Here is a 16,548-nt window from a genome sequence, read left to right as displayed (position 1 = left end):
AATAATATTTCTAAAGGAACTGACAATACAGTGAGTTTGGGCTGCAACTATCTATTGTTTTCATTACCAGTTAATCCGTCTATTATATTCTCAGTTAATCAATTACTTGCTTGGTTGATAAAACGATGAAAAATATTGATCACTGTTTCCCAAAGCCTAAGCTAAAATGTCTTGTTTTGTCCCATTCAACAGTCCACAACCCAAAGATATTCAGTTTAGTATCACAGAGGACTAAAGACACCAGAAAATATTTACATTTAAGAAGCTGGAACAGAGAATTTTGAGATTTCTTCTTTAAAAAATTGCTAAAAACAGTTATCAAAACAGCTGGTGATTAATTTTCTGACTAATTGTTGCAGCTCTATAGTGAATATGTCTGAGTGACTTCATGGTAGTTTGTTTTTTTCATTCATATGGCTAAAATATATTCAAATCTCCCCTCTATTTTCAATGCAATACATTTAAAGTATGCTATAAGTAAAGAAAATTCTCATTTATTGAAGACAGAATCCAAACAATCAACACCATTTCTGATCCTCATGTGGCTCAGAGTCATTATCAGATGAACAAACCTCTTGATTTGGGTGTGTGCTTCAGATACACAGGCAGACAGACACACACACACTCACAGAGTCAGTCAGACAAACAGACAGACACACAGGCAGTCAGAAACACAGACAGTCAGACAGAGAGTGAAGATGCTGCTGCTGCTGCTGCTGCTGCTGCTCTGGTAACCCCTCACCTAGATCATCCTTTTGTGCACGGCGCGCTGCAGGCTGATATCTCTGCGCTCTGCCCAGCTGTCACCGCCGGCATTGGTCCACCAAGCAGACACACGTAGGCGGCGCGTAGCCGACCGACCGACCAACCCCCTTTTCCCCCGGCAGACTGCGAGCCGGCGAGCGGCGGGACAGCCGAGCAGCAACGACCCGCTGCTGCGCTGCAACGGGACGGACAGGACAGAGGGCTCCGGCGGCCGAGTAAGTACATGAAGATATGTTGTTTATTACTAAAAGAACAGGTTTTGTGTTGCAGCAGGCACAGTGGAAACATTGTTTTCCTTCAGCAGTGTGTGTTGGGGGAGGGAGGGGGTGTTTCTCCTGATCTCAATCTGCGTTGCCGGGTGGAGATCAGTGATGTAGTTGAATGATGATAAACTGACTCTCAGACGTTTATTATTACCCTAAAACACATCATAACCACTACTATAAATAATTATAACTAGGCAACATATTTGTTTGGAAAAGTGCTTTCTTCAAAGCTTTTATCTTCGTGTACAACTTGCATTAAATTTTCAGCAGCCTACTCACAAGGACAAACAGAGATTTACTGACTTAAATTTAAATGCATATAAAGTCATTTTTTCTAATGTAAATACGAGTTTAAGTGGGTTAACCTCCACCTCCATCAGTGGGGAGGGGGGGGGGGAGATGACGTTATTTTTTAGTTATGTTATTAACACTGTTTATTCGTTTTGTTCCGTCTTTTCTTTGCTGTTTTATTTGTCATATATGTGAATGAAAGCGTTCCCTTCGTTTTTATTTCACTTTTATGTCACAAAGAAGGTTATTTTCAGCAGTATTCCCCCGTCCAGCTCCGTCCCTCCCGGCGAAACTCGTGTCTGCACACGTTGTCAGAAAGGGGGTGTGTTACTGGGGGATCAGGAGCCAGCCAATCAGCGGCGGCGCCCCACCCACACTGTGGCACTTGTTTACTACTGAAGCTCGGCGCTGATTGGCGGAAAGGTGGGGAAAAAATCGGGCTTTATGCTGCGTTCGGGTGCACTGAAACAGATGGGAGATTGGAGCTTCAGGGTTAAAAATACTGTTCGGAAAGTAAACAACAGCACTGTTTCCTTCCACCTCCCGTTTCTGTATGACTCTATGAATGAAGGAATAGTTTTATTTTCCTGTCTGGTCATTTACATGAACCGTCCCTCATGGAATTATCCAGACGCACTAAAAACAAACCAAACATTCAGGGAAGTTAACACACCATAATCCAACAGCACAATACACAAGTATCATCCAAACATAAACATAAACATCCAAACATTCACATAAACACAATCCAAACATAAACATAAACATCATCCAAACATAAACATCATTTAAACATAAATATCCAAACATAAACATAAACATCATCCAAATATAAACATTAACATCATCCAAACATAAACATCATCTAAACATAAATATCCAAACATAAACATAAACATCATCCAAACATAAACATAAACCTCTCACAAATAATGTTACAGGAGATATCCCACAATGGAAAAACAACAAATATACAAACACACAAACAGAGCCCCCTAAGCACAAGACATAATATACAAATCCAAACAAGACAAAATCTGCATCCATTGGTGCCAAATACTGAATATTTGATCCAGTTAATAAACCAACATTCTACAATCCATTTAAAATAGAGTGAGGAATTTATCAACCCCATGCTTTGGAAAAATAGTCAGAAAATGCAAAAATATGACCAAAACGGTGTTCAAGTGAAGCTCCATTCTTCATACTTAGCAAATCTAAATCAGGGACATGAACTTTTTAAACAATACTTGTTGTAAATCCTGATATAAACAGTTTAGAATGGAATGAATATAATAAGTAATAATGTTTAATATCGATCATAGGGGTTCATCAAAATTAACTAAGGTATTTTGTAATCTTATTCACTTTGTAATACAGCCACATTTCATACAATATAAAATAGTGGCCTATAAGTAAGTAAATTTTATTTGTTTATCATAGATATAAGTTACAAAGTGCCTTACAAGGCTTAATACACATACAAAAAGAAAGAAAACTGCAGATGAAGTGACCACCCGAGACACATGATTAAAAAGTGCAAAACTAAAACACACAATACACAATAAAAATACACAATGGAAAAACATAAAATGCTGATACGGTGCATACTGGTCACCCGAACGCCTCTCTAAACAGTTGTGTCTTTAGCTGCTTTTTAAATGAATCAGCAGACCGTAAGGGTGCGGGCAGAACATTTCATAGTTTAGGTGCCACGGCCTCAAAAGCTCGATCACCATGGGTCTTAAGGGGGGGGGGTGGGAGGGGGGTTTGTGCGTGGGACAGGCAGCAGTTTTAGCATATTTGACCCAAGAGAGCAAGCTGATGAGTCAGGGTCTAGTAGCTCAGCCACATATGCAGGAGCCTGACGATGCAATGCTCTGTAAGGATTTTAAACTGGATCCTTTTCACAACAGGGAGCCAGTGAAGAGATTTAAGTAGCCGACAGCTTTATATTGATATGTTTATTTGTTTTTATGTTGTGTTTTTTATGTATGGTATTTATATATAATAATCAGAATAATAACAGAAGTGATACAGAATAAAACTAAACATTGTTATTATTAGTAGTATGTAGGGCTGCAACTAACCATATTTTCATTCTTGATTAATCTGTCAGTTATTTAAATTATTTTTATGACTCATCACTTAATCATTTAATAATTTTCAGAAAAGAGTGCAAATGCCCCCTCGCAATTTCCCAGAGCTCAAGGTGTCGAGTAAAAATGGTTTATGTCCAATTAAGAATTCTAAAAGCTAAAGATATTTAATTTACAACCATATGAATCTGAGAAAAAGCAGCAAATACTCACATCTGAGAATCTGAAAACAGGAAACACTGCTATTGTTTTTCTTTTTCACAGTCAGTTAATAATCAAAAAGGCTGAGGATTAACTTTCTGTCGATCGACTGATCAATTAATTGTTTCAGTGCTATTATTTATTTATTTATTGCTGTGATATGAACTCAAACGTCACTCACTTTGTGCATGTGTTTGCGTATAAAGCTGATCAGGACCAACCAGATTCTTTAGTAGAGTCCATTCATCAAGTTTGACAGATTAAAATGACTTTAACACATGACACATAGCGGATGTTGGAACTTGAACACCGCAAAGTCACTGCTTTGAGACGTTCGACAATTAATCAAGATTATTCCCACATTTCTTGAACGCAGCATCGCTCCCATTTTACCTCTATGGGCGACCGGCCACAATGAATGCACCCAAAACGTCAGATTACATGGACATTGCTGTTATCAGTCGCATACTTTTATCAGTGTAGACAACAAAACTACAACAAGATTTTGGTCGAGCCACTATCTAAATCCACACAAGTCTGTGTTCGCTTCAGATTCCTGCAATAATTTTCAAATCCCCCCGTGGTGCGTTGCTCTGCACTGTCAGGCAGAGAGATGCAAGATGGAATGAGTGCATGAGTGTTTGCCAACTCTCACTAGTCGGCAAAATCTCAAAGCCGCCTTCTGTTAAGATCAACATGTTTGTTCATCAGACAAATCATAATATTTATTATTTGACGCCATGGTTTATTCAGAGCATATTCTCTCTAACTGGAAATAACCTTTAACCTTCATTACTTCATGTTTTAGAGAAGGAGGCTGTGCAAGTATTTCAGCAAAAGTTACCTACAGAAATTTATGGTGAATATTATATAAAAAACAAAAGTTGCACCAATTTCACACCTGAAGTTCAGTTTATTCGTCACAGGAGGACAACTACGCCTGTGAAAACATGTTGTATACTTCCTCCTGTGGCTCTGGAGAGAGCTCGGAACGAAATAACCCTGATGACGTCATAGTGATGTCATCAGGGTTATCTCAGCTTGAGTTTGACTTGGATTACAAACTGAAGATGTGAATGTGAAAGAAGTGGACAAAGGGAGCAAGTGTTGACAGAAAGATGCTATTGAGCTGCATTATGGGAATTGTAGGATCCAGTGTTTTTTTGGAGCTTGACCCATATTAGAAACTAAAAGACAGGATATCTGGACGTCTGCTGCTTCCTCCTTTTTTAATCTGTTACTTGTGACTTCCCCAACTCAGTGCTAAGTCGCTGGGGTACGTCTTTAATAGGTGATTTTAGGAATATAACATGTACCGTAGAGACATTTAAAAAATGCACTGTGATCTCACGCTCTCCCCGGTGTCTCGTCTACAGGAAGGTGCGACACTGTGCTGAGTCCCCTCACTGTGTGCAGCAGCACCATGGCAGCTATGGGACCTGAGAACAGAGCAGGAGCGGGGCCAGCAGGGACGGCAGCCTGCCCGATGGGAGTACAGGCCCGCGTCTCTACGACGACGCACAACGGGCCTGACGTGCAGCGGACTCTGGTAGGTAGACCGACAGGAATGAGACTCCCATTCCAAGTTAAATGGACATAAACGTGTTAATTTCCATGAACTTACCTGTTTATTCTGGCGTCATTCAAGTCTCGATCTGTTCGTTAACTTACTGATTCATTCATTCACATCTGTCACCGTGTTCAGTATGAATCCAGTCAGTCGTTGAGACATTGTGGGTAAACAGCAGGCAGTATGTTGGTTTATACTTGTCCAATTCATGCTTGCATGCTGGCGTTATGGGTGTGTTTTGATCATAACAAAGTTTAAACCCTCGCTGAGGAAAAACTAAGAGCACCGACAAATGGGATTATTTCTTTCCCCCTGTGTTAGACGTAATGCTCTGCCTGGTCAGGGGTTGGCAGCCGCTTCCTTTTCATACTGTTTCCCTGGCAGATCTCGTTGTCTGCAGGCAGGACGACACAGATGGACAGGAAATTTTCTCTTAACTGCTTTATTCACGGCAACAGCGAGACTCGGTCGCAGGATATCAAAGACTCGTGTAAACAGCTTAACCCAAATAACCAGAGTATGACCAATACGATGTCCGTGTAAGCTGTCATTGATTTGCTTCACTCCCGGGTAACTGGAAGTGTAGCGTTGGAAGCGAATTAAAGCCGACTGTTTCGCACTCTTAACTCATGATTTCATTACCTCCCTCTGAAGGTGTACATGCAGAGCTGCGTCCAGGCCGAGAAAGCATTCATGGAGAGCGGGAATCACAAGAACAAGACATCGGTTCACCTGCAGAGGGAGGCTGAGCGAGGCTGGAGTAACCTGGCTGCTCCTCTGCAAACCGTGGTGCCCACAATGCACCACGGCAACACGTCAGCTACTGGAGAGCCGCCGTACAGGTGAGGGATAGGTCGCAGTGTAAGAATGTGTGGAGGCGGACTTTATCGCACCAGAGTCTAAGCGTGATCTGTCTTTGTTCTGTCCAGTTTCCGCAGCCCGGAGTCAGTGGAGATGGACGAGATCATGGCAGCCATGGTCCTGACCAGTCTGTCCTGTAGCCCAGTGGTCCAGAGTCCCCCACAAACAGATACTGGACCAGGTCTGTCTCACTTCACCAACACACAGCCTGATCTGTGTCCCTGCTATCTTTCAGCACCACTTCCTGAAGGCACCTCATATAAAGGGCTTATCAGTTGTAAGAAACGGCTTTATTAATGGTTAACAAATCATTAACGAGCACTTAATAGATCCTTTCTGTTTTGTAAGAATGCAGTTATATATGCTGGTAATCCCTTAATGAACTTTCTAATAAACCATAAAGTCAGTTATAAATGTTCATAAGTGATATCATATTTTTACAGGGTTTTAATAATTATTTTTATTTATTAATAAGTAAATAAAGTGGTCTAACAAGTTAAAGAGTTTTCACCATTTGGAAACCCAAATATTGTTATTAATGGCTTATAACTCACATGTAAAGCATTATTAAATGATTTATTAACCATTAATAAAGCCATTAGTTCAATCTTTTAAAGCTTTAAACATAATAGACCACCAGCCTTGTAAAAACCAGCTTCAGTCTAATGAGCTCTGTCAGCAAACATTTGTGGGCTGGCTTAAAAATATATTGAAATTAAAATAAGGCCTATTTTTATTTGCTAAGTGTGTTTTTAGGAATCTTATATCTTAGAGGTTAAGTTTGTTTAAATCATTTATTCTGCAAGTTCAGTCTTTGGTCTGAGAGAAACAGAATTTCATTTTAATGGTTGCAGGTTCTGAGAAATGACACTAAAAGCAGCCGTGGATCCAAAGCAAATACATAAGTTGGACGCAAAACCAAAACTTTCCCTATTAACTCTCCCAGAAAAACAATATGTTAAACAGGAGTCTAGTTTAGTACAGTATAAGTAACTGCAGTGGTCTTGTATAGATGGAGTGGTCATTTTACATGCTCATTTCTCTACTATTTAAAGTTTTCAATAAGGTCTCTAGTGGCATTTATGGGATAATATTAAATGCATCATTTTAGTATAACAGAAGAGTTTTAAAGCCAGCAAACCTTAGCCGACATTAGCTACCGTAAGCTACAGGTCATACCAGACTGAGTCAGGCTGCTGCAGGGTTTTACTGCTTATGAATCCAACTTTTCATTTGTTAATAGATGAACGTGTTCTTTCTTGTCTCACTTTAAGTAGAATTTCATGTGAAAATCCTGCTGTGTTTCTCGTATATCAATGAAAAACTCGGTATGTCTAAAATATTAGTATAGGTCGACTTTCCTTATTTAACTTTGATTAAAGTAAGAGAGTTTGCCTGTTTAAAAATAGATTACTTGCTATTTTAGATTTTTAGGCAAAGTGATAAACAAAATATTAATAAACAGGGAAAAAGAGCAAACAGGGAGTGAAAGAACTAAGAGAGTATTAAATGATGGTAAAACTGTCTCAGAAAATAGACGCACATCAGAACTTTGGCACCAGTGTGGGACACCTGCTGTTCTCTGTAGGATGGGCAGAGAGAAAAGCAGCAGAGAGCAGTCCCAAATGCACAGTGTCTATTTTAATCACAAAGGAGCCTGGAATATTGGAAATATAAACCATAAGGTATATTTCATGCAGGATTGAACCAGTGTCGTCAGCTCAATGATAACTTAAAACATGTTTTGTTTGAGAGGTAAATAAAAAGAAAAGAAATAATTTTCTTGAAAACTAAACTGTGAAATCTACCTTCCTGTAGCTGGCTCGTCATCGTCAGCTGACATGGAGTGCGGCGGCGGCGAGCTCTCAGACAGCGGCAGCAGTGGCTACTGGAGTTGGGACCACGGCAACGTGAGCCCGGCCCCGTCGCCGTCCGTCACAGAGATGGACAGCAGTCCCGATGAAGGTCTACACATGGAACTGGAGCAGGGAGAGGAGCTTAATGCCAAAAAGCCAAAGGTACGAAGCTGTACATGGTTTTTACTGCTCAACTCTTAGCAACATATGATGTCTCAGAATCCTTTATAAACATATCAAATATTTAGTTTGTTGCAGTATGTATGCTGTAGTGTATAAGATGTTTCTGTATCTCTGCTGTGTTTTGTATCACAGAGCTCCTTCAGAGGTGTTTATAAGTGTTTGTGGCCCAATTGCGGCAAGGTGCTCACGTCTTCGGTCGGAATAAAAAGACACATCCGGGTGCTGCATCTGGGGTGAGCTGCCATCTTGAATATTTTCATTTACATTTACAATCATTACATAGTGAAGATACAGATACCTTGATTTGATAGATATTGACATTTTCCACAAAACAATTTTTCCACTTAACAAAAGAAGCTGAAGATTTCTAAAGTTACATGTTGTCTAGCTTTACAAGAGCTTTCCCTAAATAAACAATAGTCTGAAATCTATATAATGTAGATTTAAATCAAAAACTATCTAAAGAACTAGTCAACAAGACACATCTGACCAGACATTTGATGCCAGCATTTTGGTACTTGACAGTTTTTGATACTCTATGTATTGTAAAAAAGTAAAGTCAATCAGCAATATTCATATAATATTGATATATGACATTCCAGGTTTTTCAGCTGTATGTCTACATGCGGCCGCTTCTCCATTGTAGACCGAGCTCCAGACAGTTTAGCCCTTTAGAATATTTCTAAGCTGGAAAACATCATTAAAAAAACAAGAGGAAATAAAATTTTCAGGTTGTGGAAGAGCTCTGACTTAGTTACGGAAAGTGATGAAACATTTTTGAGACTTTATATCTGGGCCACAGTGAGTGCTTCTTTTAGTAACAGTCCAAACAACCTCCTGTTTTTCCTCTGTGTGTCCACCGTTCTCTATCCCTCCATCACGCATACACAAACCCACTAACACACAGCAGTGGGTCAGACCAGTCCCAGAGAGAAGAAGACTTCTACTACACCAAGATCTCCTGTGAGACGATGGACGCCAGCTGCGCACCGGCTCCCTCCCAGCAGGCTCTGGGCCAGGCCTCGTCCTCTCATCTCAGCTGGGCTTCCTGTGGTTCTCCTCCGGGTTCGGGGCTTCAGATCCCGCCGGCGCACAGGCCCAGGTCCAACTCAACTTCCGGCCCGGGCCCGAACAGGCCCAGTCCGCTCAGCCAGTCAGCCCCCAGCAGCTTCTGGCAGATCCACTCAGAGCATCTCTATCAGGTGGGTGCAGCAGTGTTTTCCTGAGTCGCTAAGGAGTTTTGGCCTACTGACTGTGACAGCCGTCAAGTTTTGGCAGGAAAAGTGCTTGAATGCTGCATTAGTACCTTTGGGTTTGTCCGGTGCCAAACAAGATATTAGTTTATAGTATTTGTTTGGCTGCCAATAAATCCACTTGCTTTAATTTGATGATTTAGAAATTATATTATCTCTACAAAAGGTTAGGAAATAAAACACAGAAAGATATATTTGACAAAAGAGATAAAGAAGAAAGTTTGATATGTGATAAAGAGCTAGTGGTGTGCTCGAGGACTGTTTTTATTATATAAAAGTCAAGAAAAATGCAGGTGCTCTTGAAATAAAAGGTCATCCTTTCCTTCCAAATAGTTTGATATTTTGGGAAATACACTTATTTACTTTCTTGCCAAAAGTTTGATGAAAAAGATCAATACCACTCTCATGTCTGTACTCTTAATTATGAAACTACATCCAGGCAGGCGTGTAATCACCACGGGGGGACAGAGGGTCACGTCTTCCCTAATATTTGTTATTGACATGACATCAGATTGCCCCAGAAGCTGAAAGAAAGCTTATTTGTTCACTCAATCTTAAGTGTAAAACCGACTCCAAAAATGAACTGGATGTGCATCATTCACAGAAAACCTCCCGCGTCTCATTGATCACAGACCACAGAATAATGAAAACAGCAGGGAACACAAAAGCTTCAAAATATGTGTCTTTATTTAGCAGAAGTTCTCCACAATCACAAACCAACTTTCATGTATTTTGCTTCTTTTATTTCTCTAGTATTTTGCATCTATAACATAATCTACTGAAATACAGCTATTAATGTGACTCAGGCAGGTCTGAAACGTGTTAAATTAATGTCTGAATCTTACAATAATGTCGTTCAGGTGTAACTGAATGTATCTGGGATTTTGCAGGAACATCAGTACTGATGTTCTGTTTGTTGCCTGCAGCTGGCGGCTTTGTGTGTCAGATTATGTTCTCCGAATTTATTAAATACCTGCAGCATCACACAGCAGCTGATATGATAAGTGCATCTTTAAATTGATAGTGATGTGCACTTTTACGCGCACACAGCACAGCGGAGGTAACTTCATTAACACCAGATCGGTCAGGATCTGACGGTAATTAATGTTCTGTGTTCTGCTACACATCTACACAGCTGTTACACACCGATTCCAGTTTTATATGGTGGAATTGTTTGTAATAAAAGAGCCTTTATGGATGAATCCTGAGCTACATCACAGCTGTCAGGGCTTTTTTTAAAAGTTTAAGTAGATAAAAGTCAAAGATAAGCCTACTACCCCATACCCACCCTTACATCCAGGAGTGTGTTAGCCTAGCTTAGCATAAAGACAGGAAACAGGGGGAAACTGCTAGCCTGGCTCTGTCAAAAAGTTTTAAAAAATACACTTGAACAAACAAGATATAGTGAGTTTGTATAATGTGTACTTAGTGAACGTTAGAGGTGCTAGAAGGTGGATTTTGTCACCTTTAGATAGAGCCAGGCTAACTGTGTCACCTTGTTCCCAGTTTATGCTAAGCTAAGCTAACTGGCTGCTTCACATTAAGTATACAGGCATGAGAGTGGTATCTATATTTCCATTTAATCCTTAGCTGAAAAGCAAATAAACTGATTTCCCAGATGATTAATTAGTGTGGCGTGGTTGGATGTAGATATGCTTGACCAGCTGTAAAACCTGAAATGACACTAGCCCTACCAAAAATAATTTAATAACTCCCAATTTTAATGAAGACCTTTTTAATGCTCTATTAAAGGCTGATTGCTGTTTACAGGCTGTATAATTCACAGAGAACAGTCCTTGTAGTTTCAGGGAATGTTCAAAGTCATATTGATTTTCATCACAGAATACCTGTTTCCGTATTGACATTTAGGATTCCTCATTTCAATAAATAGTTTCGTACTTCCCTGCATTTGAGTTCCTCTCTGAAAGAAGATACTGTTTTGGGAGATGAAATTGTTTGAGAGCAATGGAAGGAGACAGCATGGCCTTTGTTAGCATGAATTATTAAATGTCACGATTTTAGGAAATATGTGTGAAAACAGGAATTAACCTTCCAAACATCACTGTTACTTATTGCTCTTATCGTCTTTTTCCATGAGACTGTAAATGAACAAAGAAACTAACGTATCTAGATTAATTTCTCTACTAACTTTCTCAAAGGACATTAACTGATTGGAGTTTCTGTGCTGGAGTTTCATGTTACGTGGTCATGGCGTTGTTTCAGAGGTCCTCCTTAGCCCGCACCCCCCATGCAGATACCCCTCTAATGAGCCAATGAGCTACAACTTTGTTTATGCATCACAAAGCAGCACATTTCACTAGTGACCTGCATTTAGCCCCGTACCCCTGCGCCTGTAAATGAATGCTTTGTGACAGTGAGAGAGTAAGATGTCGGTTTGCTCGCTCCCCCAAGGAGACTAGACTCTCACCAGTCTGTAAAAGGCAGAAAAACAACACACTAACCCTTACAGTAGTAGTACTACGGCAGTTAAGACTCTGCATGCCCACTTTGGCCTGAAATGACCTACAAACTTTCTGAAAAATGTCCGCAGCACACTTAAAAATCAGCATGACAGTCAATTTTTTTGCATTTTACACATGATATAGATGTTATACAGTGTGACCGTTTTCTACCACATTTGCTAGTAATTTCCTCATGGATGCAGAAATCCTGAGGAAGAAAGAGTGCGGGTTAAATTGCAGGTCAGTGCCGCTGGTGGAGCAGTGTGTGTGTGTGTGTGTGTGTGTGTGTCATGGCTGCCAGCGGCTTGAGACGCCTGACCACAGCGTCACTAACACAGGCACATTTTTGTTTTTTTGTTTTTTTCTGATCAAGGCACACTCACTGTTACCGCCAGGGTTAACGCAGTGGATGTGCGTCGTCGTGTTTTGTTTTCTGGATGCAATTTGAACCAATCTTCTCCACCTATTTCTGTTTCTGAGGGACGGGGTTGTTAAGAATGCAGTGGCGTGTGCTTTGTTCGGAGAGTTCAGGGTTGCACGGGGAGGAGAAATGGGGCAGAGGGAATGGGAACAACTTCACTGGAAACAATCGTTTAATGTGTGGCACTTTGGATGTTACGATATCCAACTGAGTGGAATAAAAAGCCTTGAATTGACAGTTTAGCCGAAAGTGGATTTTTAATGTTTAGAAATTTGTAGATTAGTGACTGTTTACTGTATTTCTATTGTCTTAACTCATTTTATTCAAATGTTGTATTATGATTTCTAGTAGCCTAGTCTAGTTGGTTTGATATGACTCAGAATTAAAAACACAGCAATAATAATATAATAAACTTTTTTTTGCGTGGAACCGCTCTTAAAGCAGCTACAATCAACATTTTAATGACTATGTGTTATGTGAAACACTGCATGACTGTCAAAAAATGATAATCTAAACACAAGATGAAAACATAAAATGGCAAGGATGGACCGTTAAAACCGGAAGAAACACATTAAATATTCACAAATGCTTACTCGTAAAAGAAGTTAAAGATCTTACATGTCTAATCTCGATCGGCAGAGTGTTCCACAGAAGTCGGCTAGCATGAGTTTAATATGTTTGTATCTTTTGGTGCGAGTTATAATTGGGGCTTCAGCTTCCTGAACCAGTTAAAGACATAAAACTACACACGAATCTGAATAAATCTGAGTGGGTTTACTTCACTTTATATTAATGACATTTTTTCATCTAAATATCACCTACTTAATGTTGTGTTACTATGTTACTTCAGCACATCCTCAAATAGGCTTATTGTGTTGAATGATTAACTAGGTGAGATCCGTAAAGCTGCTTTATTTGATATTTTTATTTAAAAAACAGATCACATAACTACATGTAATGTGAAAGGTGTCGCTCATAGTGACAAACTCACAGGGAATTATCACCCACCTTTGCAATCCTACAGAGTCTTTTAGCATCTTTCAGCTCATTGTTCTGGTTTTTACAAACCTCATCTTTAGTGTTTTGGTTCACTCTCACAACTCTCATCAACCAGTATCGGCAGGCAACTGTTTTATTGAAAAAAAAAAAAAAAAAAAAAAAAAAAAATATATATATATATATATATATATATATATATATATATATATATATATATATATATATATATATATATCAGCAAATAAGCCGACAAGAAGCTACATGTCAAACACCAAACAGCAGATAAGCAGAGTTTAGAGCATTTAGCAGCTAAAAAGCCAGATGTTTTTCCTCAGGTGTTGGTAGAGACCAAAACACAGCTAAAAGGAGAGTGAATATTGGCCAGAAATAGCTCCAAATGAATGATGATGATGCTCTGTGTCTGCTGGATGTGTAAATAAGCAACTGTTAGATAAAGAGTTCACCATATCAACTTTATCAGGTGTTTACAGCTTGTTTCAGCAGTCCCTATGTGGCCAAAACAGGTTGTCAACCACTTTAAGGTCCTTTAGATATGATGAATCATGTGCTGTCTCCTCTTCCCTCCTTCCAGGCCTGTAGTCCCGTCCAGGTATCGGTGGCCTCCAGAAGCCCCGGCTGCCAGGGTTCCACATCTGTCTCTGGTCACAGTAACGCTCCGGTGGGTCTTCGTCTCATTCTGTCTGTTTGTCTTTTTTTTAGATGCATTTTTTAGATACAGTAAGATTGTGTTTGTCTACCGCTGACAAATGCAATGACCAAACTGTCTCTTCCGTGACATATCATCCATTCAAGACTGCTTTTGTATTAACTCTCTTGTCGTCTGTTTGCCTCCTCAGATGGTGAAACCTCGCTGTCGGTCTGTCAGCGTCGGGGAGCAGTGGCTCCAACAGAACAGGCTTCAGACTATGAGTGCGTCGCCGTCCCGCACTCACTGCTCCTTCAGGTGAGACATCACATATCTGAATGTGTTGGTGTTCAGTGTCTGAAATTTTACATTTTTGACCTGCTGTTTACATTTTAAACAAGATTAAGAGTTTATACACCCACACTAATGGCTCTGTGAGGCTGTACTAAGGAACAGTGGTGCTTTGAGCTAAATGCTAACTTCAGCATGCTAACGGTTAGCAGGTAATGTTTATGTCACATCTTAGTTTAGTGTGTTAGTTAGTGCTAATATTTGCTAATTAGCACTAAACACAAATGGCATCATTAGTTTTGGAGGTATTTGGTCATAAACCAAAGTATTGGGATCACCAGAGTTATTACAATTCATTCTGTGATGAACACGAATGTCTTTAAAAATTTTTATGGCAATCCATCCAATAGTTGTCACTTGTGTAGCTAATAAAAAAGACCATTACCTTTAATGCAAAATCCTTGAACACAAATGCTAATATGCCACCAGTATACTCCTTATTGTTATTTTTATTTCTATATATAAATGTTATATATAACATTTTCAACGTTATTTGAGGTTTTGCTGATTTACTCTGTAATGATAATGTTAAAGTTATCACACTTAAGTCCCATTAATAGATACATTTTTGCAAATGGATACATTTGCTCATTCAAATCATATATAAAACAACTCTGGAGACGTCTAGTGCAGTTGTTGATGCAAATCCATCCAATCCATCATCCATCATATTTTTTTAAATAAGCATTTTTGTGTTTCTCAACTGATTGAATTGAAAAAATAGGCCTGTTTTACTTTAACATTACAGCTGTAAGCAAAAACTTTTAATACCTCTAGAAAAAAGAATAACTGATTTAGTTGTCTGTGTATTATTATTTCAATTATCTTCCCAATATTTTTTCAATTATTTGGTCTATAAAATGTCAGAAGATAGTTCAAATTGTAAAAGAAGCTTAGTGGTGAGGCCATGCTGTTTTTAAAATATGACAGTTGAAATGTAAATTGTAGCTCACTATCAAGAAGATGCCTTATGAGTGTAAATGAGTCTTTACAAATAAAGAAATACTGATTTGGATCCACACAGGTGTACATTTTTCTGCAGTTTTCTGTTTTGATTCCTGTATCTGTCCACTGCATCTGTCGCCTCCTAGTTATCATTTTATCACCCACTTTACTGCCGTCAGTAAAATCACATTTCCACAGCTCGGCCAACAGAGATAAAATTGATTCAATCATCGTCTCATTTGTTATCTATTTTCTCTCAGTCTCATATTTATAGAGACTGATGGCATCAAGCGTTTGTTTAAGCGCCCTTTCCCTGCCCTCTCACTGCGCTTCTCATCCGACACGACGTCTGTCTTTACATCTTGCAGGAAGGGTCGCGGGGAGGCCAAAAAGTGCCGCAAGGTGTACGGAGTGGAGCGCAAGGATCAGTGGTGCACCGCCTGCCGCTGGAAAAAAGCCTGCCAGCGTTTCCCCGACTAAAAAAAACAACAGCAGCGTGACGGAGAGAGAGTCAGAGACAACGAGGTAGATGGATGGATGAGCGATAAAAAAAAAGAGACTTTTATCAAAAAAAAAAAAAGAGGATATAGACGTATAAATCAGGGCCTGAGAGCCACTGAGCTGTTCTTTTACATGTGTTTTTTTACTTTCAACCTGTTTTGTTTCTTTCCTAAAGGAATGCAAATGGAGTTTTCTGTATCTTTGTAACTCAATCCTGAGAACTGAAGTCTGCAATGGTGCTAAACTGTTGACTGACTTTGACCATGTGATGTGCTAAAGCCTACAATACTCTCCTACTTTATCCAAAGGTCATATTACTGCCCCTGTAGCTCCACTGTATTAGACTGCTACTTGGCTGTTTCTTTATTCCAACCCTCTCTTCCAGTGGTTACACAGTGGTTATGATGTACATTATATTGTGTGCTTTGAGTTACGTACGAGTATTTTATACCTTTTTTTTTTTTTTTTTTTTTTTTTTTTTTTAAATCGTCTTGTTCAGCCTGTGTATTGGGCAGATAAATTTTTCTCTTTTTTTTTTCTGAATTTTCATGTTTTTTGGCACTTTGTTGGAATATACATTCACAAGAATAAGCTACATTTGGTTTGACTCAACCAGGTTCCCTCCAAGAAATGGATTTCCTTCCTGCCCATGTATTGGTATATGACCAGTGTTAATGGTTTTATCCGTGAAGCTTTGGAATCATGGCGATGGGATTAGCGTTAGGGGAATGAGTTTGTAATAGCAATAAAAAAAGAGGAAATATATTGTCAAACACAAATTAAAAAGCACTGAGAATTTGACACGTTTTTTTTTTTTTTTGTTCTTTTTTTTTCTTCTGCATGACAGTCCACAAAAGAAATAGCAAACTATTTTATTG

The 16,548-nt window shown here is 39.3% G+C and overlaps 1 protein-coding gene across 2 annotated transcripts; it reads left to right on the top strand.

Moving 5' to 3' along the window:
• The first annotated feature begins 823 nt into the window (after positions 1 to 823).
• Positions 824 to 16,471, top strand: znf395b (zinc finger protein 395b). Of its 2 annotated transcripts, none has more exons than XM_067572015.1 (10): positions 824 to 980; positions 4,999 to 5,171; positions 5,847 to 6,034; positions 6,122 to 6,234; positions 7,872 to 8,071; positions 8,225 to 8,325; positions 9,003 to 9,294; positions 13,820 to 13,906; positions 14,085 to 14,191; positions 15,538 to 16,471. In XM_067572015.1, exons 2-10 carry the CDS (start codon positions 5,046 to 5,048, stop codon positions 15,647 to 15,649), a joined length of 1,326 nt encoding a protein of 441 aa, XP_067428116.1. In that variant the 5' UTR covers positions 824 to 980; positions 4,999 to 5,045; the 3' UTR covers positions 15,650 to 16,471. The 2 variants fall into 2 exon arrangements, with proteins under 2 accessions (XP_067428116.1, XP_067428115.1); XM_067572014.1 differs by having other exon boundaries at positions 9,000 to 9,294.
• Positions 16,472 to 16,548: the final 77 nt, after the last annotated feature.

Source organism: Thunnus thynnus, chromosome 18 (genome assembly GCF_963924715.1).
Source record: "Thunnus thynnus chromosome 18, fThuThy2.1, whole genome shotgun sequence".
NCBI classification, from domain to species: domain Eukaryota; kingdom Metazoa; phylum Chordata; class Actinopteri; order Scombriformes; family Scombridae; genus Thunnus; species Thunnus thynnus.
This window is presented reverse-complemented; position numbering and strand designations above follow the sequence as displayed.